The sequence below is a fragment of the Sapajus apella genome, unplaced genomic scaffold (assembly GCF_009761245.1).
Source record: "Sapajus apella isolate SASKATOON/1434 unplaced genomic scaffold, GSC_monkey_1.0 scaffold200, whole genome shotgun sequence".
NCBI classification, from domain to species: Eukaryota; Metazoa; Chordata; class Mammalia; order Primates; family Cebidae; genus Sapajus; species Sapajus apella.
Genome location: NW_022437140.1, coordinates 282,983 through 308,783, shown reverse-complemented (window position 1 = coordinate 308,783; position 25,801 = coordinate 282,983). Strand labels below are relative to the sequence as shown.

Below are 25,801 nucleotides of genomic sequence, written 5' to 3'. Positions count from 1 at the left end.
GGAGCACTACACACTGGGGTCAGTTGGGGGGAAATAGGGGTGGGACGGTGGGGGGTGGGGAGTTGGGGAGAGATAGCAAGGGGAGAGATGCCAGATGTAGGTGATGGGGAGGAAGGCAGCAAATCACCCTGCCATGTGTGTACCTGTGCAACAATCTTGCTTGTTCTTCACATGTACCCCAAAACCTAAAATGCAATAAAATAAATAAATGGGAAAAAGAAAGAATATAAAACACATAGCAGAGATTTGTCACAAGTAGAAGTATCATGTGGAAAGGCATATTATTTTACTGCTTTGTAATATATTGTGGCTGTTTAGTTATATTAGTTTACTAATGACGGAGAATTACTCAATAGTATTTGAGGTATTTGGAAATACCCATGGCAGAACTATATTTAGTCCTCTCTTGATTTCTGACAATAGTGAGCTTTCTTCAGAAATAGTATTTTCTCAATATCTTGCCTGAGAGTTTCCCTTAGTTGGAGTCTTAGATAAATATTCTATTGTCAGAAGAGCTAATAGAAGTTATTCAGAGTCCTCCTGAGCTAGTTGATTCAGTAAGTTTTTAAGTAAACTGTGTTAAGAGTCATGTGGTAAGAAGGGGAAGATCCAAAATAAGGAGGTTTCTAAGCTACACATAATTAGGTTGGGAAGGGATGGGGAGTTTGGTGATTTGCAGGACGTGCTTTTGTTTTCGTTGAGTTCATTTCTTGAAGTGAGGTATATATATATTTTTTGAAGTCTTAAGTTAGGGACTAACAACCTGTAAGATGTCAAGACTCAGTATCCAAGTACCTCTTTTGAAAAATAGTTGTATAATATTTTAAAAGAAATAGAAGCAACTCTGCAAAGACAAAATCCCTGACTGCGTGGTCCTAATAAAAGCTACTTTGCTTGCCTTTTTCCCCCTTGAGGTTCTTCCATAGTAGTTAATAGTTAAATAGACTTTTTAAATGTTGCTGGGAAAAATAATTTATTTTAACATCAAATTGTTGAGAAATCTTTAGGGTTGCCTATGAGCAGTAGTTGGAAGTGGTCTCATATTCACAATAAGACAATGGACAGACTACTCCTTCTTGAATACATTAATAGTTAAAGGTACATTCTCTGCATTGATAGAGCTGTGATGAATACAAAGGAGTATAGTGCTGAATGTGAGCACCAGTGATATGTTTGTGTCATATAACATTTCTGTGCTTAGTGAACTTTAGAATGCCAAGTAACTGCTCATTTACCACTAACTTTCAGTAATTCAAGAGTACTTGCAAATTTTAGGGTACATTGATCCCCCCTGCCCCCCGCCATCCTTCTGCTCAAGTAGCTTTGCTATTTTTCTTTTCTTTTTTTTTTGAGACAGTCTCCCTCTGTCACTCAGACTGGGGTGCGGTGGTATGATCTCGGCTCACTGCAACCTCTGCCTCCTGGGTTCAAGCGATTCTCCTGCCTCAGCCACCCAAGTAACTGGGACTACAGACACACACTACCATCCCTGGCTAATTCTTGTATTTTTAGTAGAGACAGGGTTTCACCATGTTGGCCAGACTGGTCTCGAACTCTTGATCTCAAGTGATCCACTTGTCTTGGCCTTCCAAAGTGCTGGGATTACAAGTGTGACCCACCATGCCTGGTGATTTTTTTTTTCTTTTTTTGAGACAGAATTTTGCTCTGTTACCTGGGCTGGAGTGCAATGGCGCAGTCTCGGCTCACTGCAGTCTCTGCCTCCCAGGTTCAAGCAATTCTTCTGCCTCAGCCTTCCGAGTAGCTGGGATTACAGGCATGCGCCACCACGCCTGGCTAATTTTTATATTTTCAGTAGAGATGGGGTTTCACCATGTTGGCCAGGCTGGTCTTGAACTCCGGCCTCATGTGATCCACCTGCCTTGGCCTCCAAAGTGCTGGGATTAAAGGTGTGAGCCACCATGTCTGGCCAGTTCAGATTTTCAAGCTTTACAACTTTTCCTTTTAAGATTTATGAATAGAGGAACCCGGATTTGTGAGAAGATTAGTGATGAAATTTGGAAAACATAGTACCTAGAACTTCTAGACCCGCTTGACTTTCCCCATCTTCTAGAGAAGAATAATAAATAGAACTTGATAGTTTCTTAATACCTGGCAGGATCCAGTTCCAGAAACAAGGTGGAATAGGAGGGAGGCTTTTTGTTTCTGCCACCACATGATAGAGTGGAATTACTGAAGGTTTTGATGCCAGATGGGCCTGGGTTTGAGCTTGGATTGTCCGCTTACCAACTTTGCGACCAGCAGGCTACTTGGCTTTTCCAAGGCTCAGTTTTCCCTCTGTAATACCAGAGCTAGTGATAACCCCTGTCCAGTTGGTTGTTGGGAGGGATGGATATGGAAAATGACTTGGTGAAGCCTGTATAGTATAAGAACTAAACCAGTGTTAGTTCCTTTCTCATCTTTTAAGTTTTACCCCTTTAGAGTATGTCTTTTAATAAAAGGCAAGTGTGTTGAAAACAGGACATTTGCTGGCAGTTTGACTTGGTATTTAGATGGCTTGTTTTCCTCTCTGCTGGATCACATTGCAAGCAATAGGTTTTAGAGATAGCCCCAACCTGACCCCAAAAGACTCAACTGACCCAGAGGTCAAATTATCTATGCATTGAAGTTTTGGTCATGTTGTTTTCTTGTATCCGAAGATATTTTATTTGTTTTCCCCATGTAGTAAGGTGTAATGACAGCCCAGGTATTCCTTGCTTTAAATGTAAGCAGTAGCTATGCAGGACATTTTCACATTGATTGGATAGGACATACTGTCCTTTGAAGCAGGGGTTAGGCAGTAGTGGTGCAGTGCCCACGCACACTGTTGAATTAATCACTGCAGAGTTCTTGGCTTTGATCAACCTGCACAGGTAAGATAAAACTGCCTCTAAGAGGTACCAGCAACTGTAGGAGAAATGATGACTACAAAACAGAGAGGAATAAGAGAGATAAGGTTTAAGAGTGGCTTTGACAGAATTGGTTGTTTTAACTAATGACTTCTTTGGTGCCTCTTAAGTATATGGATCTTAGTTTCTTTTTTTACCCCAAAAAGTCACAAATAAAATACAGATCTTAGGTCTTAGGTCTTGGGTCTAGGCACAGACTTACGTTCTTAACTTAAATCCTAGTTGTGCTATTTTTGGCTTAGAGCTTTTTTGTTTTCAAACTCCTTTTATCTTAAAGTCACTTATAATAATAATGGTCCTTTTGTAAGATTGAAAATGTGTCCTTAAGGTGCTGTTCATATACAAAATGTGAAACCCAGCAGACACAGCACACTGATGCAGTGAGGATTGTACCTTACAGTGTGGTAGAGATCAGTGCCCTCAAGTTTTGGAGCCAGATAGTAGTCCTTGGTTTGAATTTCAACTTTCCCACTTACTTGTTCTGTGACTTTGCAAGTTGCTTTACTGTTTTACACGAGTCCTTTTCTCATGTGTAAAAATAAAAGAGTATGCTATTACTTTCCTAAGATTATAAGGATTAAACAAGTAATACATATAGAGTGTTTAATACATAGTTGGCAGGCACTGAGTAACTGTTAACTCTGTCAGTAGTATCTCTCAATCTTTACTCCTGAATTTGATAAGCTGTTGTTGTCTCTTTGAAAGTAAGTGAAATACGGGGCGGAGTCTCTTGCAGTTCTTTAGGGGGAAAGATATGAACTAAAGCTATTATAATTGCTGTTTGTCATGTTCTTCAGGTTGGTAACAAGGAAGATGCTGAGGAGGAAATAGCTATTTCTACCTTCTCATCCAATACCCAGGTATCCTGCCCACTGTGTGACCACAGCTTTCCACCCACAAAGATCGAACGACATGCCATGTACTGCAATGGTCTAATGGGGGAAGATACAGGTAAAGACCCATCAGGACAGCCAAACTCTTACTTTTTTGTGTGGTGGTTTTGCTATCCTATACAGTACATTGCGGGGAAAAAACAGATAGCTATTCTTCAAAGTTAAAGTTGTTGTTGGTTTTGGTTTTTTTCTATCTAGTTATTTTTCTAGTACTTTTATGTTCATCTTTACTTTTAGGAGGTATATTGTCTTGTTACCCATACCTCAAGAGAAGGGGAAGGGAAAAGTCTTTCATCTTTTAATTTTTTTTGTTTGTTCTTTTTTTTTTTTTTTTCTGTTTTTTTTCTTTCCTCCACCTGAAAATGTTTTTTTTTTTTTTTTTTTTAAATGGAGTTTCTCTGTTGCCCAGACTGGAGTGCAGTGGCGTGATCTTGGCTCTCTGAAACCTCCACCTCCTGGGTTCAAGTGATTCTCCTGCTTCAGCTTCCGAAGTAGCTGGGACTACATGCGTGTGCCACCACACCTGGCTAATTTGTTTTTTTTTTTTTTTTTTTTTTGTATTTTTTTTCCAATAGAGATGGGGTTTCGCCATGTTGGCCAGCCTGGTCTCGAATTTGTGATCGCAAGTAATCCGTCATCCTCCTGCCTTGGTCTTTCAAAGTACTGCGATTACAGGTGTGAGCCACTGCACCTGGCCCATCTTTTAATGTTTTAACTTACTGTTTTACATAGATAGGCTAAAAATCAGTCCATTGCAGTGGACCTTGGATTTCATCTTATGTACAGTATTCAAATATTGAGATTCCTGTGGAACTTGAGGAACTATGTTCTAGAGTTGCCCATTTTTCATTCAGAATAAATCCCTTGTAGGCTTTTGTTCTCTTTCTGTAGTTTGTTTTAATAGAAATTCTACACCAGCTGAAAAAATCCCTAATTTACATTCATGTTCTACATATCTCTGCTGAGTTACCCAGGAGCTGTTGATTTATCTCTTTAAGAGATAAGGCCGGGTATGGTGGCTCATGCCTGTAATCCCAGCACTTTGGGAGGCTGAGACGGGTTGATCACGAGGTCAGGAGTTTGAGACCAGCCTTGCCAACATGCTGAAACGCTGTTTCTACTAAAAATACAAAAAATTAGCCGGGTGTGGTGGCGGGCTCCTGTATTCCCAGCTACTCAGGAGGCTGAGGCAGGAGAATGTCTTGAACCCGGGAGGTGGAGGTTGCAATGAGCCGAGATCGTGCTGTTGTACTCCAGCCTGGACAACAAGAGTGAAACTTCATTGTTTTTAAAAAAAAAAAAAAAAAAGAGTGTATCAACATATCTAGTTTTCAGAGAGCATGAGGAGACATTGATCAAGAAAATCTTAATCATAGCCCTTGAAATACCACCTCTGATTTGGCCTTTCTGTTTATGATTTTAAACTCTAAATATGATCATGTCAGCACAGCTTTCTATAGTCTAAGATGCTGAATGTGAACCTAGATAATTAGAAGTGTTGCAGTGTTCTTCTCAGTGCTACTTGATTCCTGTAACTTAGGTGTATTTAAATATGACATTGTATAATTGTGAAGTGTTTTTTAAATTAAGATTGCCAGAGAGGCAAGGCACATGTTGTTTACTTTTATTTTTTTTTTTAGACAGAGTCTGTTCTTGTCACCCAGTCTGGAGTGCAGTGGCACAATCTCAGCTCACTGCAGCCTCCACCTCCTGAGTCCAAGCAATTCTCCTGCCTTAGCCTCTCGAGTAGCTGGGATTACAGGTGCCCGCCACCATGCCCGGCTAATTTTTGTATTTTTAGTAAGATGGGGTTTCACTATGTTGGCCAGGCTGGTCTTGAACTCCTGATCTAATGATCCACCTGCCTTGGCCTCCCAAAGTGCTGGGATTACAGGCATGAGCCACCATGCCTGGCTGTTGTTTACTCTTCTTGAAGTAATATATTTTTAGTTATTAAATAAGGAAGTACATAAGCAGTTTAATAAATTTGTTGATTTTTCTGATTGAAAAGTGGTACATGTTCCTTGTAATAATAGTGGCTTACATTTATTGAATACTTAAAATTAGACATTATTTACACAACTGGGGCCATGCTATGTATAGCTCTTTCTGTATATATTATTCTGCAACTTGTCCTTTTTATTTAGCAGTAAATTTAGATCTTTCCATGTACAGATAAATTTTTGGCATAGCTGAGGATTGACTGTTTATAAAATTTTATATTCTGCTTTCTCTGTTTATAGCATAAATATTTCACCATGTTACAAAATTACTTATAAAAATATTTTTAATGCTGACGTAATATTTGGTAACCTGGATTGCTTTCATTTGCTTAATTATTACATATGTGAAATGCTTCAAGTTACTGTGTTATAATCACACAGTACTGAGCCTCTTAGCCTAAAGTTGTCACTGAATTTTGGAATTATTTCCCAAGGATATGTTCCCATATAGGGTGGTAGTAAGAAAAGATAGGCTCTGGAGGGCCAGTCAGTTTGAGCTCAAGTCCCACCTCTGTTACTCACTTACTAGTGTGTGACCTTGTGCTAATTTCCAAGCTTCCCTTTATGCAACTGTGAAATAATAATAATTACCCTGTTCAGTTTTTGTGAGGTTAAATGAGATATTTTAAGGAAAGTGCTTAACATAGTATCTAGCACATATTAAGTATGTAGGAACTATTAGCTGTTGTTAATGTGTTCCCAGTAGTGAAATTACTGGTCAGAGATGTTTTTTTTAAAGGTCTCTATGCATACATTGTAGTTTTTTAACAACAATGAAAGTGTGGTAGATGGCCAGATTTAGGTCCTCATCAACCACTTTTAGTGGGAGAGCGCTGAAGGACTGGAATTTAGATGCAGTTTTAATTTGATAAAGCTCTTTAGTCTGATTTTTTTAGCTGAGTGTTCCAGTGACTAAAAGAATTCTGGGGCTGAGCATTTGGAAGGGAAGAGACTATCTTGTCTGTCTTACTAAGCAAATACACTTACACAGCTGGTATTGGGTATCTGAGTCAATGACTTATTCAACAGAACATCAAGGTCCAGAAATAAGTGAGTTTGAGAAACTAAATGTCCCTTGGAGCTCTAGGAATAGATGACCTCCTTCAGGTCAGAATGATCAGGTAAGGGGTGGTATAGGATAGCTTCTACTGACATCTCACATACTTAATTCCACTAGTTTGTGCTGAAACAGGAAGCTTTGGCATTCATAACTGTCAGATATCTTTTAACTACATATTTGTTTTTAAGCCTGTTCTTCCTTACTGGAGTGTGGTAAGAGAACTCAGACTCACATCCCCAAAATTTTTTGGTTGAAATTGATTCAGGCTTGCTCCTGAATTTTCTCAAACCAGTTTTCAGATTTATGCCACTAGGACCAGGCCATTTAGGTGGACAGAGTAGACTGAGTCTTATTATCATCATCGATCCATTCAGAGAGGACATTTCAGGTTCTTGTTCTGTTGGATACAAGATCAGTGACCCTGTCTAATGCTGTTCAATTGGATTTACACTCTGGGTCTCACAGACTTTCAGACATGATAGATGTAAATGTGTTTTTTGATATAATAGAAAGTCCCTATATTTTTGGCATCAAATGTCCTTATAGCTTTCATACAAACATCCCAGACCTCCATGTGAAGATGTCTGCTACATCCTGAATGACAGTCACACTTTCTTTTTCATAGGGAAATTTTTTTATAAAAACTAGTTTAGAAGACACATCTAGAATATAGTCATGTGTTGCTCAGTGATAGGGATGTGTTCTGAGAAATATGGCATTAAGTGATTTTTGTTGTGCAAATATCACAGACTAAGTGTACTTACACAAACATCAGTGGTATAGCCTACTACACACCTAGGCTATAAGGCATAGCCGATTTGCTCTTGGGCTATAAACCTGTACAGTATGTGACTATACTGAACACTGTAGTCACTTATAACACAATGGTATTTGTTTATCTAAACATCTAAAACACAGAAATGGTACAGTAAAATATGGTATTATAATTTTATGGCAACACCATCATATAGGTGGTCCGTCGTTGGCTGAAATGTCTTTTCGTGGTGCATGACTGAACTACATCCTTTTTTTCAATGCCAGTGTGTCTACCTAGAGCCAGAAGTTTGATTCTTTTCTATGACCTATTACTTCGTATTTATCTTTAATTCATCTAGAGATTATGGGGCTTTTTTTTTTTGGAGACAGGGTCTCACTCTGTCACCCAGGCTGGATTATAGTGGTGCAATTATAGCTCACTGCAACCTCTGCCTCTTAGGCTCCAGTGATTCTCCCACCTCAGCCTCATGAGTAGGTGGGACTACAAGTGCACACCACCGGCCTTGCTAGTTTTTTGTATCTTTTTTTGTAGAGATGGGGGTCTCACCATGTTGCCCTGGGTGATCTTGAACTCCTGGGCTTAAACAGGCATCCTGCCTTGGCTTCCTGAAGTGCTGGGATTACAGGCATGAGCCACCTTGCCTGGCCTTGCACTTTTCTTTTTTTTGTGGTGCCAGGTCTTTTGAAGCTTACTAAAGAAGTTTTAAGATTTCTGCCATCAAGGAGCTTGCATCAGTGGTGAAATAAGCATTTCCCCAAGAAATTAATTGTAAGATGACATAAGTGAATAATTGTGTATCCAAGTAAATGTCCCTGTCAATGGGAGAGAGGAGAGCTGCAGTGAATAAGGATGAGATCCCAGAAAAAGTAGGCTTAGCCGTGGCTTTGCAGGCTGGTTAGTTAGGTCTGGATAAACTGATAGCAAGGTAGAGGGCCCTTATGGGTTTAGATAAGATAAGAAGCAAGGGAAAGGGCTACTAAACAATAGCTTCCTCTTAATGTTTCTAAAAGAGCTCTCTGTTGATTTTTCAGGCCCTATGAGAGGGAGCAGGGAGCTCTCACTGGAGCCTTTCCACTCTCTGCATATTCCTCTCCTTTCCTAGGAACAGAGTTTGGGGTGTAGGTGGGTTGGGGAATTAGAGGAATTATGCAAAGTACCTGCTAGTGTACTTGGTGTATAATAGGTACTCAGTATGTTTGGTCTCTTTACTTGGTTTCCGCACACCAGCTTGCCTGCCCCGTCTTCCTTACCAGAGACAGAAGTTAGTGATTGTTCTGGTTCCTCTTAGCTTTATGGCTGGAGACAGAGACCAGGCTTCCAAACTAGTTTTTTAATCTTTTGTAAAAGGAAGGCTTTTTTTTTTTTTTTAAACTGTGAAAGGAAAGGAGTAAATCTTCCCCCCACCTTTTTTTTTTTTTTTTTTTTGGAGACAGGGTCTTACTCTGTTGCCTAGGCTGGAGTGCAGTGGGGCAATCATGGCTCGCTGCACCCTTGACCTCCCAGGTTCAAGTGATCCTTCTGCCTCAGCTTCCCAAGTAGCTGGGAACACAGGTGCATGCCACCATGCCTGGCTAATTTTTTATTTTTTGTAGAGATGGAGTCTTTCCGTGCTGCCTAGGCTGGTCTTGAAATCCTGGGTTCAAGTGATCCTCCTGCATTGGCCTCCCAAAGTGCTGGGATTATAGGCCTAAGCCACCATGCCTGGCAGGTTACTTTTCTTGAAGACACATAAACCTGGCTGGGAGACCATTGGCCCAATGCCTACAGGTGGAATAAGAGAGGACTTACCCTCCCAGTATTAAGTATCTAGCTTTTCACTCCTTCCTGTCTTCCCCTGAAGGGGATCCTAGATGGGCTTGGTTTGGCTGTGTAAATGAAATAGCAATTAGAGTCATTTACATAAAGTGTCTACTATTTATGCCTACTTCCCTTGTGGCACAATAACAGTTATGCATATCATTAAATATATGTCTGACTAACTTTGCTGTAAGTTTTGTGTGCTTATAATATTACACACAGTTTAAGTTGGCTCAGTCTACTCAGTTTTTTGCTCAATGACATTGTTGTCTATTCAGAATTATGAAAAATTAGAGGGAATGCTCTTTAAGGCACTGTCTGAGGGGAGATTGACTAAGTTGATCTGGACTAGAACAAATGCACATTGCTTTTGCTTTACCTTCTGGAAAATGTATCTGAGGCCATTATTGTTTTAAACAGCTCGGGAGAATAAAACCCCCCATTTACTCATTTAACACATATTTATTATATATCTGTACATCAGATACAGTGAGCAGAATATACAATTAACAGAATATAAGTCCCTGTTCTCATGTAGCTTATATTCTAGTAGTGGGAGGCAGACAAGAAAACAATAAATAGACAACATGTCAAGTGGTGGTAAGTATTTTAGAGAACAAAGTAAAGCAGAGGGAGAGGGGAATAGGGAAGATTGAGATCAGAAGGTAACAATGTAAAATAGGTGGTCAGGGAAGGTCTCCTTGAGAAGATGACATTTGAACAGGGACCTAGAGTGAGGAAATAAACTAAGAAGATTGTGAAGTGGGGAGAGTGCTACAGATAGAAGGAATAAATAATTGCAAAAACCCTGAGGTGTGAACAGGTTGAGTGTGGCTGGATTAGAGTAAGTGAGGGAGAGATAAACAGTGAAACCAGAGAGGTAATGGGGGAGGGGTACAGATGGACAGATCATAGGGTTCTTAGGCCATAATAAGGACTTTAGCTTTTCCCTGAGTAAGGGAGGAACCATTGGAGGGACTAGAGCAAAGAATTAATCAATATTTAAGCAAAAGATCACTCCACTCGGGCTGCTACTATGTGTGGATAGTAGATTATTGGGCTGTGGGATATTAGGCTCTATTTTCCCAGCTTCCACCTGGGAAAATAGAGTCAGCATTTCATTTTTGGCACTATGATAAAGCAGAAGAAATGTAGGTTTTGGAACTAGGAGCTCAGCTTTAATATTTCCTAATTGGCTAATATTTGACAAGTTATCTCTTTCAGGATCAGATTCCTCATTTGTAAAATTAGTATCAGGATTGTCATGAGAATCATAGATACTTTGTTAAGTACCAGGCATTGTGCTTAGCATGTAATAGGTATGTAATAAATAGTGGCTGCTATTACTATTGACTGTGCTTTCCTGTCTCTGTAGTATTTCTGAGGTCTATGTTTGTGTGTGCTGATGAGACCAAGGATAAGCTACTAGTCAGATAGAACTAAGGGAAAGAAGACAGGCAAGGCATAAGAGTCAAAGGGGTAAGGATAAGTTAAGAAGAAATAGATTATAGGAGAGTCAGGGAAGCTGAAGGCATTAACTGCGTACACTTTGGGTCTAGATAGAAGGTGTGGCTTAGAGTCAGGAAACTGTAAGGAGTGGACTTTCTTTTCAGGGATATCTCCTGGAAAAATAATGTATCCTGGATGGGTGGGTAGGTAGGAGGAGGTAGGAATTCTTATTATAGATATGCCTGAAAGCTAACAGAGAAGGACCAAAGCCTAAAATAGGCTTGACTTCGGTGACTAGCAAAAATGTGTGAGACCTCAGTATCTCTAAGTAAAAATTATTTCTTAAATTAGACAAAGTTGGACTTTTTGTTCTCTATATGCCTCCCTAAATGTAATTTGTACCCTGTCCAGTCTTCTCACTTACATTAATGTGTCCTTTGTGGTACCCAGGATGATTAGATTAAGTATATTGCTATATTGCCGCTGGCACCTAGCAATATACTTAATACTGAGGTATTGACAATTGTGAAATAGCCTGGATTTTATAGAAGGAATATGGATTTTGGGAACAGACTGACCTGTGGGGATATATATAAATCAAATATGGGCCCTGATCTTACTGACATTACAGTTCAGTTAGGTAGATAAGACATGCACATGCATAACTGTAATGCAAGGTCAGAACTAAGGGACATACACATAAAAAAACTGGTGTTTCAGAAGAAATACAGTTAGGCATTGAGAGGGAAGGGTATTAATGTCAGAGAACAGTAGGCTAAAATCACATAAATAGAAAAATGTGAACAGTGTATAGGAAAGAACAAACAATTCAATGTGGTTATAGGATGGGCATTATGAAAGGAAATGGTAGGCAATTGGAGAATGACAAATGTAACTTGAATTATGTGGGTTAACATTTATATGAATTATGTGGGTTAATATGTTGCAGCGTTTTTTTCAACTCTAAAATAACTATTAGTGTTACTAAAATAATTATTTTTATGTTTACCCCCACTGTAGTATATAGGACTTTTTTGAATACAGGTGTTGGAAATATGATTTCAGTAACCTTAAGCCAAAAAAGCAAGTTAATTTGTATAATAATTGGTAAGTCTGGTTAGGGGTTGGTAATAATTGGTTAGGGGTTAGGCTAAGCTGGATCTGGGAGCTCAGATAGTGTCTGTCTCCATTTTTGAATCCAGTGGTCTCCATTCAACAGATGGGCTCTTTTTAAGGGACAAGCAAAATGGCTGACAGCAGCCATAGCTTTTAATGGAAAGAAAGAATTTTTTTTTTCCTGAAGACCATAGATTACTCTAGAGGAAGACTCTGATAGGCCTTTCTTGATTCAAGTGTCCAGTTATGGTGTGGTCACTATAACCAAGTAGATGAGTATATATGTATTATTATTATTATTTTGAGACTGAATCTCACTCTGTCGCCAAGTTGGAGTGCAGTGGTGTGATCTCAGCTCACTGCAACCTCCGCCTCCCGGGCTCAAGCGGTTCTCCTGCCTCCGCCTCCCGAGTAGCTGAGATCACAGGTGTGTGCCACCATGCTCAGCTAATTTTTGTATTTTTAGTAGAGACGGTGTTTCACCATGTTGGCCAGGATGGTCTCGATCTTTTGACCTCGTGATCCCTCTGCCTTGGCCTCCCGAAGTGCTGGGATTACAGGCATGACCCACCGTGCCCAGGTGATGGGTATATATTATTTACAAGCCAGAACAAGTAAAGGAAAGCTCTTTTACTAACTATGAGAAATTCTATTATTATCTGTCAGAAAATTCTGTCAGTCACAATTACAGAAAACATCATTAATAGTGGGTTTAACACGTGGGATTTCTTTTTCCTCACATCACAGATCTAGAGTGAGGCAGTGGCTCATTGATGTAATTGAGGATCAGGCTTTTGCCTTTGGCACTACAGTCATAAACTTATGGCTTGATTCACCATTTCAAGATGGCCATTACATCTCTAGGCTTCACATGTATGTTTGAGGCAGGAAGATAGAGAAAAGGATAAAGGGACATGACTGCTGATTCTGACTCCCTTGATCTAATACTCATTCCTGCATTCTCATGGAATTTGAGCTTACTTTAAATTATGGTTGAATTAAGGCAGTTCTAAATTTAGTGTTTGTTCATACCTTTTATGTGTTTATGTCTTTTTGTGTATAAAATTATTTTATCTCTGAAGTCACTGATTAATTGCTTTTTATAGTGGTTCAGCTTAAGATTTTTTCATACCCTGCTGTTAGTGAAATAATGTGCTGGATGCTGAGGATAAGGAGGAGGGGCCCAAAAGACCCAAAAGATGGTAAGGGATATGATACAGAGCTGAATAGGACATCAAATCTGTACTCAGAGAGTTTATAGTCCAGCAAGGGAAACAGACTTAGGTATGACTATGTATAATACAACTCAGTTGAAGTGCTAAAATAGAGGCACTAACCACCCACAAAGGAAGGTATGAATTATGATGGGTGGAATAAGGGAGGGCTTCTTACTTAATTGTTCCCCTAATATTGGACCTGGCTTTTTTTTAACCTATTTTTTTCTATTAAAGGTAAGCATCTAGAGCCAGTCATGGTAGCTCATGCCTGTAATCCAAGCATATTGGGATGCCAAGCTGGGAGGATCAGTTAAAGCCAGGAGTTCAAGACCAGCCTGAGCAACATAGGGAGACACCATGTCTGTAAAAAATAAAAATATGGCTTTGTGTGGTGGTACATGCCTGTAGTCCCAGCTACTTGGGAGGCTGAGGTGGGAAGACCGCTTGAGCCCAGGAGTTTGGAAGATCGCTTGAGCCCAGGATTTGGAGGCTGCAGTGAGCTATGATGGCAGCACTGCGCTCCAGCTTGAGTGACTGAGCAAGACCCTGTCTCAAAAAAGAAAAAAAATATATAATATATATATAAACTAGCAAATGAGACTCGTAATGTAGTTCTTTAATCCGGATGACTAAAAGTGGAATTACTAGGTTATATGTATAAAGTTATCAGTAGTTTATGAGAGCATTCCTTTTGCCTCCAAATACTAAGGGATATTCTTTAAAAAAATATTTGGCATAGTAATAGATAGTAACCAATGGCATTTCATTGTACTTTATATTTCTTTGATTAGTAGTGGACTTTTTTGTTTTTTAAAAAGTCAATTTATATTTCTTCTTTGAAGAATTATTCTCTGAAGTTTGCCTCAGCATCTCTTGGGATCTCAGTGTGGTTCTTACCAGTTTATGTAAGTTCTCTATAAATGATTTACTTTTTGCCTCAACGGTGCTTTCCAGGGTTTGTTTCACTCACCCATCAGTTCTCACAAAATTTCCAGATTTATGCAGCTTGGGACAGCAGCCCCCTTCTTGTGTGAACACTGCCAAAGCTTTTATTTCTTGAAGTAGAAGCAGTGCTGATCCTGCAGAAAGATCTAATCGGTGTGAACAGAAGTGGCACTGATACAGGGAAAAGAGTATTCAAATCCATGCAGAATTAAGAGGGTGGGTGGGCAGCAAGTAGAAAGGATAAAGAATTCATTGTCTCCATGCTGTTCCATTTCTGTTAAAAAAGAAAAAAGAATTCATTGCTATTGCTAACTGGATGAAGAAGCTAAAGAGGTAGAAGGAAGAGGAGGTGGGGCCTCTCTGGTCTCCAGGGGTCAGCAGGGGTTGGATGCCCAAAGTGTTACATTTAAAGGAACTGGGATGTATCTCCAGAGCAACTGGGAATTTAAAAACATACCTTCTTCCACTGAACATAAAAGTAATAGAAATAAAACCAACTAGTGAAATACTATATTTTGCTATATTTATTCTTTTTGGTAGGTTGCAAGAGCAAACACTTTCCCTCCTAATAATTGGGATTCTGCTGATATGTATCTGGGATTCTGCTGATACCTATCTGTCTCTCTCTCTCTCTCTCTCTCTCTCTCTCTCTGTCTCCTGTTTTTATATTTGTCCACCCGCCCAGTATTATAAACATTATCTAACATGCTGTTAGAAATTATTTATATTCATGACATTGCTTATAGTTTTTAACTTTCACAAATAATACAAAATGTACTTAATTATTCTTCCCTTGTTGTGGAAATATTTTTTGACAGAGGAAACCAAAGTGACATGAGCAGCTTATAAAACAAAATGCAAAGACATTTAAGAAAAGGATGTTTTGGAACAGAGCCTGGGCACTAGGTCTTATTAGCTGTAACGTAGATTCTTCTTTAATGGGCTTCACTCTAGAACTGTTCAGTGTGTTTTGGAGGGGCCATCTTATTTGAATGCCCACAGTACTGACATATACGTACTCTTAGCCACTGGATGAACTTGTAGACCAGTATTTACACCCCAGATTTATGTTACGCTGCATGTTACTCCTCTTGGATTAATAACGTAGAAGCTCCTCCCCACAACCCCCATGGTCTCAGTTGTCTTCTAACAACTTCTGTTCAACTTTTCTGTGGAACATTTCCTCATATCAGCCTCACTATGCTACATTAATAAAGTTGCTGTATGATGTGGCATATGAAATGGCAGCCTGATTGCAGTGTAGGTCTGCGTGAATTCACAGTGCCTTTACTCTTCCCATCTTGTGCCTCTCTTAACATTGACTTTGCCTTCACTTTGTTATCCCTATTTGTTGTACCTTGATGCTAAAGAGCCCCGCCTTAGGAGTTCTCTTAGCAGTTTTCTTCTGCCAGATGTGCTTATTCCTTCCTTGAAAAATAAAATAACTCTTTTTAACACCTGAGTTAATACCCAAAGCATTATGTGTTAAAGGAATATCAACAGCAAAAACCATTTTAGAGAAGTTCTTCACTTCATGCCTTAGTCACACTTTTAAATTCAGGCATCTAGAGCATTTTGAGAAAGATAAAGGTTCAAAGAATTAATATTAGATCATTGATCTCCATTACAACTGTCTTAGAGCCACAGTCAGGTCTATAATTATCTATTAATATAAGGATAAGTTTTTGTTATCTCTGTTTTACTGATGATGAAACTAATATTAGAGAGCTTTAGTACTTGCATTGTCCGGCAGTAAGCAAGCAGCAGAGCCAGGCCCCAGAGCTAGCATTCTTCATTACTCTGTTCTTTCTGCCTTCCATGTGTAGAGCTGGGACACACAGGGGAATGTTTGAGGAGATCATGGAAGCCTCAGTCAGCTTCAGGAAAGCAGAATGCTGTAGTCTTTTACCTCTTGTGGCAGGACAACCCGTGAACAAAGCCACTTAGACACCGGAGTGAGGAAGGAAAAGACCTTTAATCAGCCATGGAGTCTTGGTGGGCTTATGTCGCAAGTACTGAGTTCCCCGAAAGTAACTTTTTTCCCTTTTTTATATGCTTATAACTCTGAGGTGAAACTGTTATTGTCCATTGGCTGGACAATTGACCTCTTTGGCTTCATTGATTTGCTAGTTCATATTAGGCGTGCACGGGAATGGTCAGGGGATGGGGCTTACAGAGACAAGACAAAGGCAGTAAATATTAGTTGGCAGAGGTATTTCCAGTTGTAAATGTGGAGGACGTGACCCATCACTGGGCTGTGGCCAGTAGAGATAACATTTTGTGGAGCACTTTCAAGGTTTCTAGATAGCATAGATACTGGGAACTAAAAAGGAAGTTATCTTCCCAGTTCCTGGGCCTTACTATGGCCTGGTCAGTGGTGTCAGCAAGTCGCCTGACTGCTGATTCCAGCTTCTTGGTATTTCATCTCTCTTCCCTCCCTTCCATCAGGAAGGTGCAAGGCTGAGAAAGGGGGGCCTCCTTTCTCAACTCCCTCTTTGAGACTCTCACCATTCTTAGTGAGAGTTCTTACTGTCACCTTCAGCCTCACTGTCGGGGTTTTCTGGTGGGACTGATTGGTAGTGGTTCTTCGGAAAGTTTTTTCCTGAACCATGGTGATAATAAACCCTCTTACCACCTGAAGAAACAAGGGCATCAAACAAGGAAGCAGTATGCAGGCCCCTATTATTAATAGTACACCTATGACAATGGTTTTGAATTCCCCTATTGCAGGAAACCAATTCTCAAACATTGACCCAGGGTCGAACGCATGCCAGACCTGCACGGGTACATGTGCTAGTTTTGTCATATCCCTTACAATGTTCTTAACCACCTGACCCTGGTTATTTATTTGTAGGCAGCAGTTGGTTAAGTTGAATTTTCCACATACACTGCCAATAAGTAATTTAGCTGCCAATAAGTAATTTAAAGCCAGTCTATTCTGATAGATGGCATTTCTTATTTGAGTTTCCTGTTGGGCTAGGAAAGTTAGTGCCTGGCCAGTCTTATTAGTATTTCCAAGACAGCTTGTAACCGGATAATCCAATTAAGTGTATAGATAAGGGTACGATATCACCATGAGCCATTCTTTGCCCATGTGGCAGGCCTATAATAATGGATTATTCTCTTGAGGGGCCATTCATCATCCTTCCAGTTGCCTATGACCAGGCCACGCTTATTCCAAGAAGTATAGACAGGAAATCCCAGGAATTCCCCAGTTTTTATGGGCAGGAGGAAGAAACAAGCTTAACAGTACTAGTGACACAGCTATTTATCAACTGACTCGGTTATTTGGTGTAGGCTCTGTGCCCACATATCCAGTATAAGCCAGGAGGTGCAACCCAGTCCCGGTGGAGCTCTGGATGAGTCTAAGTGGCCCATAAGGTAGGGAATCTTTGGAAAGCGTTGATCTCGGTCCAGTTTAGACTCCACCGAGTGGTTGTTTCACTTGTTTCATTGTACAGTTTCTGTCCCAAGCAGTCTAGTTTGCCCACCAGGACCGTTATGCCCTTTCCTATCCTGGCTAAGCAGTACTGTCCGATAATTGAAGTTTTTAGGGCCCTAAAGTTACCACTTTGAGCTCTTTGCCCAAAGGTTATCTTGGGGATGGGATCGGTGGGCATGAGTTTTCGTGCTTCCTGAGGCCAGTGATCCCCCATAGTAGTTCCCCCACATACATAGCAAGAGGTCACGTTTAGGGACTTAGCCACATGTTCAGCCAACTGGAAGAACAGGTTCTTAGTACTTTGGGGAATCGAGGGAATGGATTGTTCGAGCTCATCATAGAAGGTTTGGTACACTAGCTGGGCTAAGTGGAGTACTAATTTTCCCATTATTACTGTGGCTATTACTATGACGCCCCAGGGGTCCATGCCTTTTCTGTTGATTCCCAGTGACATAGTTATTTCCTGATACCACATAGGATCCCCTGGGTTTCTTATGAGGAGGGTTATAGGATTATAATTTCCAGAGGAACAGTTTGCTGGCCTGGTTCCCTTGACTAAGTATACCTCCCTTTGAGGTCCCTGGTCGGCAGGCTGGAGACCAGGTAGCCCACTTGATACATGTTTAGAGGTCAAGTGAATCTTCACAATGTTAACTAAAGGTACAGAGATACTTGTGATTTTGTCAGTAGGCTCTTTACCATTCAAGTCAACCACATTCACTGCGGGGACCTCCTTCCCCCAGTTTTGGCCGTAATGGCTATGCATATGTTAAAGCTGAGGGAGATTTTGTGGGGCTTTTTATAGGTCTTTATGCTAGTCAGCAGGTGTCCTTTCTCCCAGCCCCAGTTATTATTAAATCCTCCCAGGTGCTTTCCTGCCTTTATAGTGAACTTAGGAGGTTTAGAGGGATTATAGCAAACATCAGATTATCCATTTTTTGGGCTGCATACCTTATACTGGGTAGCATTATATATACATGTTCCCTTAAGGGTTTTTTTTTTACACTCATAGTAACTATAAAATAGCAAGACTAGTAATTTTTTTGCTCTGCCCTGGTGACTTGATGTACACACTGGTAACAGCCCTTAAGCTGTGGATTTACATTTGTTAGGGCAATTAGGATGCAAATCCATAGTCCAAAGAAAAGGATTACCTGTCCCATGGGGGCAGCTCTCGTGCTTTAGCTGTATGTAGACTAGTTAGCTTCCGGGGTGTGCTGGAGCAGGGCTTGTTGTTTTAGCTTTCCTTAAGGTGATCTTGGAGGGGTTATGGGGGTCTGTTTTTACTTCCCAGGTGTCTGGTGCTGCAGGTTTTACACGGCTGTGGTGGATTCACGTGGGAACTCCCACAACCTTCACGGTGGTTGGAGTGGTCAAGATGACAGTCTGTGATCCTTTCCACCTCAGTCATAGGGGAGCCACATTCCAGTCCTTAATCCAGACTTGGTTACCTGGTGAAAAGGGGTGAACTGGGGAGAATAAGCTAACAGGGCACCTTTTATTAACCCATACTACACCTTCTTTGCCACCTTTTCCAAAGCCTGTAACTGTCGGTACAGTTCAGTCTCCCCTAATTCCCGGGGAGTCTCTGAAGAATCGGGGGAGGCCTGTGATACAGGATTCATATGGGAAATACCCAGTTTTCTTAGAAGGTGTACATTTAATCTTAAAACCATAAGAAGGGCCTATACCCATTTTAACCCTGTCTCCTGACATACTTTCCCTAAGCTATTTTTAATAGTCTGGTTCATTTGCTCCCCACTTTGCCTGAACTCTGAGACCAGTATGCGGCATGTAACTTCCAGCTGATTCCTAGTATTCTCACTGTGCTTTGTACCAAGTCGGCTACAAATGCAGGCGAATTGTCTCAGCCCACTCGCAGAGGCAGTCCAAATCTAGGGATGTTGTCCCTTAAGATAACACAAGTCACTTCATGGGCCTTTTTAGTCCGTGTCAGGTAGGCTTCTACCCACCTGGAGTAAGTACGTACCAGAACCAGTAGATACCGATTACCTTTGCATTTGGGCATCTCAGTGAAGGCCACTTGCAAGTTTTCAAAGGGAGCACTTTCATAAGCCTGGATTCCTGGTGGGACTGTAGGTCCTTGTCTGTCATTGTGCTGTTTGCATGTTTACCGCTGCGTCACTCTTTTGGCTAGTGCAGATAAATGAGAGGTGTAAAAATATTGGCCCAACAATTTTTCAAGAGATTCTTGACCGAGGTGGGAGGTCTTGTGGACAGCTAATACCACCGCAGGTCCTAGGAGTTGTGGCACTGCTACCCGTCCATCTGGCAGGCGTATCCATCCTCCCTCCACCTCCTTTCTGCCTTTAGTTTGGTGGAAGCCTCTTTCTTCCTCCGATTAAACCGGTACCATATCTGGAACCTGGGACAGTAGGGGGGCCATGACTGATGCCTGATATGGGATGGATATGGCCCTCTGGGCCTCCACATCTGCACAGGCATTTCCCTGGGCTACTGTGGTGGAGGTTCGCTGATGTCCTCGGCAGTACACGACTGCCATCTTTTGGGGCTTCCATACTGCTTCAGTAGCTGCAAAATTTCCTGTTAATACTTTATTTTCTTGCCCCCAGAGTTAAGTAGGCCCTTCTCCCTGTGCAGTGCCCCATGTACTTGGAGAATGAGGAATGCATACTGAGAGTCAGTAAAGATGTTAACAGTTTTTCCCTCACTTAATTCTAAGGCACTAGTTAGGGCTATTAATTTGGCTTTCTGTGCTGAGGTGACTTGAGGTAATGGTTTGCCTCTTCCCTAGAGGGTTGACAAAGCTGCTTCCATCCATCTACAGTTTCCAGTCAGCCTGAGACCATGGCTGGTCCTGCAGATGCAGCTGACTGGAGTAAACTGAGTCCAGTACCTCCAGGCAATCATCTGTCACTGGGTCCTCTGACACCGGGAGTAAGTTGGCTGGGTTTAGGGTGTTGCAGACGTCTATGGTTATGTGCAGATTCTCACACAGCAAGCCCTGGTAGTTTAAGCAGGCGTTGGTGAGCCAGAGATGGCCCTTCATATTCATTAAGGTGACCATGCGTGAGGGCCTTTTATCTTTAAATTCTGTCCCAAAGTTAGCTTGTCTGCCTCTTGTACCAGTAAGGCAGTGGCTGCTAAGGCTCATAGACATGGGGGCCATCCGTCCAACTGTTTGGACAAATATGCCACAGATTGAGGCCATGGGCCCACAGTTTGAGTCAGGACCCCCACTGCCATTTTCTCTCTTAGTCACATATAGTATAAAGGGTCTTGTCAAGTCTGGCAACCCCAGAGCCGGGGCAGACATCAGTTTTTCTTTCAGCTGTAAGAATGCCCCCTGCCGTTTTGAGCCCCATTAGAACGGTTCTCCGTCTCCCCCCGTTGTGGCTTCATACAGAGGTTTAGCCAGGACTGCAAACTTAGGAATCCACAGCCTGCAGAATCCCACAGCCCCTAAGAACTCTCGTACCTGCCTCCGAGTTTTCAGCACCGGCAGGTTACTGATAACCTGTTTCCTCTCTATTCCTAGGCTTTACTGCCCCACCTGATAGTAAATTGCAGATAGTGCACTTATCGTTGGCAAATCTGGGCCTTTTTCTTAGAGACCTCGTATTCACAGGTCTCCAAGTGTCTGAGTACCGAGTCAGTTCCCAGACCACCGGGTGTCCCAGCAAAAGACTATCCATGTACTAAAGCAGCATACAACCTAGATCCTTGGTGGGAAACCTCTGGAGGTCCTGGGCCAGTGCCTCTCCAAAGATGGTTGGGGAGTTCTTAAACCCCTGTGGAAGCCGAATCCAGGTATAGTGTGGTGTTATGCCTGACTCTAGATTTTCCCACTGGAAGGCAAACAGTTTCTAGCCTTCAGGGGCTAACCAGATACTGAAGAAAGCATCTTTTAAGTCTAAGCAAGTGAACAGCTGACCTCAGCTGGTCCTAACAACGTATAAGGATTGAGCACCGTGGGGTGCAAAGCCACAGTTGCTTGGTTGACCAAGTGCAGGTCCTGCACTGGTCAGTGGTCCTTAGCTCCCGGCTTGGGGACAGGCAGGAGAGGCGTGTTCCAAGGAGACTGGCAGGAGACTGTGATTTAAAGGACTTCAGCCGTTTTAGGTGGATTTGGATTCCCTCCAACACCTTTCTCAGGATTGGGTATTGTCTTTGTCTGACTGGTGGTGCCCCTGGCTTTACTTCAGTAACCACTGGGGCCTGGTTTACTGCCATCCCTGCGGGGGGTGGGGTTGTCCTCTGCCCAGACTGATGGCCATCACTTGGCTAGCCTAGGGGTTAATTCTTGGCCTGGCTCAGTTAGGAAGAGTCTCTACTTCTCCTTTGGGACTGTGAGAGCCATGATAACCCCTGCTTGAGGCAATTTGAGCTGTAAAGAGCCCTTATTAGTGAATGTGATAGTAGCTCTTAGTTTGCTTAACAAGTCTTTCCCCAAAAGGGGTAGGGAGCAGTCCAGCATGTACAAGAACTGATTATAATCTCATGGCCTTCCACCAAACAGGTCCATGGTAGGCAAAAAGCCTGTTTCTCTGAAACACCAGTTGCTCCAGTTACGCCTATTTTACTGGACAAAGGGGCTATGGGTTGGGTCACCACTGAGTGTTCTGCCCTGGTGTTGATTAGGAAATTAATGTTTCTGCCCACCCACTATCATCCTGACCATAGGCTCTCAGGGTGGACAAGCCCAGTCCCCCCACTTCAGTCCAGTATCCCTTTGGCTAGGTTGAATAGGGTTCCTTCCGACCCCTCACTTTCTAGTCTTTTTTTAAACTGTGGGCATTTGTTTTACCAATGCGCCATTTCCTTACAATAGGCACATTGGTTCCTCAGTAGGGGCTGACTTCCAGGCTGGGTCTGTTTATTCGGACCCCCCTTTCCCCACCCTTTGAGGGGAGTTTTCCCTATGGCTGCAGCTATTATGTCAGCATTTGCTGCGGCTAGCAGGTTAGCATTCCACTTGGCCTGCCAGTCATCCTCTCTGCGAGCCTCTCTCTGGTTTATTACATCTTGGTTAGTGAAAACCTGATGTACTAATTCCAGCAGCTGAGCAGTACTTACAGTTGCCAACCCAACCTGTTTCTGGAGGTTTTTCCTAATATCCTCAGCAGTTTGCATAAGTGGGGTCATATTGACCATTGTCTGGTGTTCAGGGCTCTCTGGGTCAAATGGGGTGTACATCCGAAAAGCCTCACATAGCCTTTCATAGAACCGCCCAGGGCTCTCATCCTTTTCCTGCTTGACTTCTAACACCTTGCAAAGGTTGGTTGTCTTTTGAGCCCCTCTCTTTGGTCCCTCCATGAGGGCCTTCCCATGTTGGAGTATGTTCTCCATGCCCTCACACTCATTGGGGTCCCAGTGGGGGTCTGTGGCAGGCAAATATATCTTAGCATATTCCTGAGGATTCTGAAAATCGCTTGGGGCATTCTCCAGCCACTTGGTGGCTACCTAGATCAGCCTGTGCCTGTCGTCTGTGTTGAAGAAGTTCATAAGCAGTTGATAACAATCAGCCCAAGTGGGACTATGTGTTTGGATAATAGTTTGCATTAAATCGAGTATGGCTTGTGGCCTCTCTGTATATGTGGGAGTGTTCTGTTTCCAATTAAACAGATCAGTAGTGGTAAAGAGCTGGTGCAAATATGACTGTCTCTCCCTCATGTGCCCCTCCTCGTCCACTCCTGTGTAACACTGCTCTGTCTCAAGGGCATCTGTACTCCACGTTTTGGCCGTAGGTGGGCCGCCAGTGGAAGGGTTTCTTCTGGTGGGGAACTACCTTTCTCCTCCCTTTTGGGCTGCCTAGGGGTTCTGGGACTTGGCGGTTGTTCTGGTGCTGTGGGCTCTAGCCCCTCTTCCCTATAAGGGGGAGGTTCTAGGGAAGCTGGAAGGGGGGCTGGAGGCACCCTAGGGACAGGTGTTGCTTCTTCCGGCCAATTATTCTCTGATTCTGGGTCCACTAAAACCTTGGGCTTCTGCTTCTTTTGGCAAGTGGAGCATGACTCTCCTTTCCTTAACTGTCCCTTTGCTACAGGCACTGCTGCAGCCTGTCCTCTTAACCACTGCGGGGAGTTCAGCACTAGTTGAAGCTAGCTATGTATATAGGGAAACTGGTCTGGGTGTCCCTGCTCATCTGTAACCTGATGCCATAGTTTGGAAACCAAAGATTTGTCTAGGCTGCCCTCTGCTGGCCATCCTACTTCTAAGGCTAGCCAATCTATTTTGCACAGAGTAGGCAATTTCCCTGGTGTCATAGAGACCCCATAATCTTTATTATACCCTTTCTTGAAATTTTTCAACATGGTTCCCAACGGGGTTGGTTTCCCTTGCGAGTTTCTCATCTCCCTCCCTCGAAGCAAAACACCACTCATGTCACAAGAAGGGAAAAGGGAATGAGGTCGCACATTGCTCTGCCCCTTGCTGGCTGTCCCCCTCGCGAGAGTGTTGGACCCTCTTGGCTTAAGGCAGGTTGGTACAAAGCGCCAACACAGTCTGCCACTCAGTTGTACGAGGTGTCCTATGGAACCGCGGCTCAAGGCGGACTCTTGCTTTGGACTGTGAGGAGGAGTCAGAGCTCCCCACTTGTCTCAATCTCGCACTTGCACACCCTTTCCACCAGCCAAATTAGAAACAAAAACAAACAAGTTGCCAGAACTGGCTTACAAAGAAAGAAAATCGACTAAGAACCAAAGTATCAAAGTCAGCACGCCAGGGGTGATCAGGCCACGCTTCCACTCAGAGGGAGTGGGCAGTTTCAGGCAAGCTTTCAGGGACGACCCTAGGTGTTTCAGTTGTCCTAGTGTCAGTTCCTTCCCGGTGTTCAGCCACTGCGCCGATTGCTGCGGGGGTCTGCTAGGTCTCACCTCAGCAAGGTGGTCCACTGAGAAAGTGAAAAATGCTCTTTCAGAGGCGCCTTTAGGACCCGTATCGACTGAGCTAACCAGAGCCCCCCTCGGGGATGCTCCGCAGGGCAGGCCAAAACCTCCTAAGAGGCTGTTCCAGTTGTCCGCCAAAGCAGATTTCGCTTCCCGGTAAGGGAACCAGAAATGTAGCAACCGGTGAACAAAGCCACTTAGACCCCGAGTGAGGAAGGAAGAGACCTTTAATGGGCCATGGTGTCTCGGTGGGCTTACCTCCCAAGTACCAAGCTCCCCGAAAAGCAGCTTCTTCCCTTTTTATAGGCTTACAACTCTGAAGGAGAAACTGTGTTATTTTCCGTTGCCTGGACAATTGACCTCACAGCCTTTGGCTTCATTGATCTGCTAGTTCATATGTGGCGTGCGCAGGAATGGTCAGAGGATGGGGCTTACAGAGACAAGACAAAGGCAGTGAATCATTAGTTGGCAGAGGTATTTCCAGGAGGGGGTCTGGATCATGTAAACGTGGAGGACGTGACCCAGCACTGGGCTGTGGCCAGTAGAGATAACATTTTGCAACACTTTCAAGGTTTCTAGATATCATAGACACTGGGAACCAAAAAGGGAGTTATCTTCCCAGTTCCTAGGCCTTATTATGGCCTGATCAGTGGTGTCTGCAAGTTGCCTGACCGCTGATTTCAACTTCTTGGTATTTTCTCTCTCTTCCCTCCCTTCCATCAGGAGGGTACAAGGCTGAGAAATGGAGGCCTCCTTTCTCACTCTGAGTGCAAACATGAATTCTCATCTCATCAGAATTGACCTTGTCAGCTTTTCAATTACCTAGAATAAATGGTTTGATGGATTAGACTCTTTTCCTGGTGAACAGAGTCCATGAGACATAGTTAACTCTGTAAAACCATGGGTGCAAAATCACGATATCAGATGAACATTGATTGCTTCTTTCTGGTGTTAGCTGTGGAGATTGACCATGTACAGACTGATCTATTACTAAGAAGTTTTCTAATGGCCTTATAGAAAGGAAATGCTTGATAACAAGATAATATTTTCTGTTAAGTAAAAGGATTTAATTTGCCGAGTCTTTATAAGCCATGCTTAACAGTAACCAATATTAGCTACCATTTATGAGCGCCCGCTATATACCAGGAACTGTGCTTTTTGTATATAGTTTTAATCCTCATAAGTCTTTTGAGGCAGGTGTTATTTCACTTATAATAGAGGAAACTAAAACGGGGAAATAATTTCCCCAAGATCATATACCTAGAAAGTGGCAAGAGCTGGGATACACCAAGTTTAACTCAAAAGCTAGTAGTCTGTGCTCTATTGAAT

At 42.5% G+C, this 25,801-nt stretch overlaps 1 protein-coding gene and 1 long non-coding RNA gene across 6 annotated transcripts in view; both read left to right on the top strand.

Moving 5' to 3' along the window:
* The window catches only part of LOC116543906, a 10,481-nt gene extending 9,074 nt beyond the window's left edge, over nucleotides 1-1,407 (top strand). Inside the window, exon 3 of the long non-coding RNA XR_004265754.1 lies at nucleotides 220-1,407. This is a non-coding gene — a long non-coding RNA (uncharacterized LOC116543906). The remainder of the gene's footprint in view (nucleotides 1-219) is intronic.
* UIMC1 (ubiquitin interaction motif containing 1) overlaps nucleotides 1-25,801 on the top strand; it is a 169,025-nt gene that overhangs the window by 111,740 nt on the left and 31,484 nt on the right. For all 5 annotated transcript variants that reach the window (XM_032269844.1, XM_032269848.1, XM_032269843.1 and 2 more), the window contains one exon: nucleotides 3,704-3,857. In XM_032269844.1, coding sequence (XP_032125735.1) covers nucleotides 3,704-3,857 — 154 coding nt within the window. The remainder of the gene's footprint in view (nucleotides 1-3,703; nucleotides 3,858-25,801) is intronic.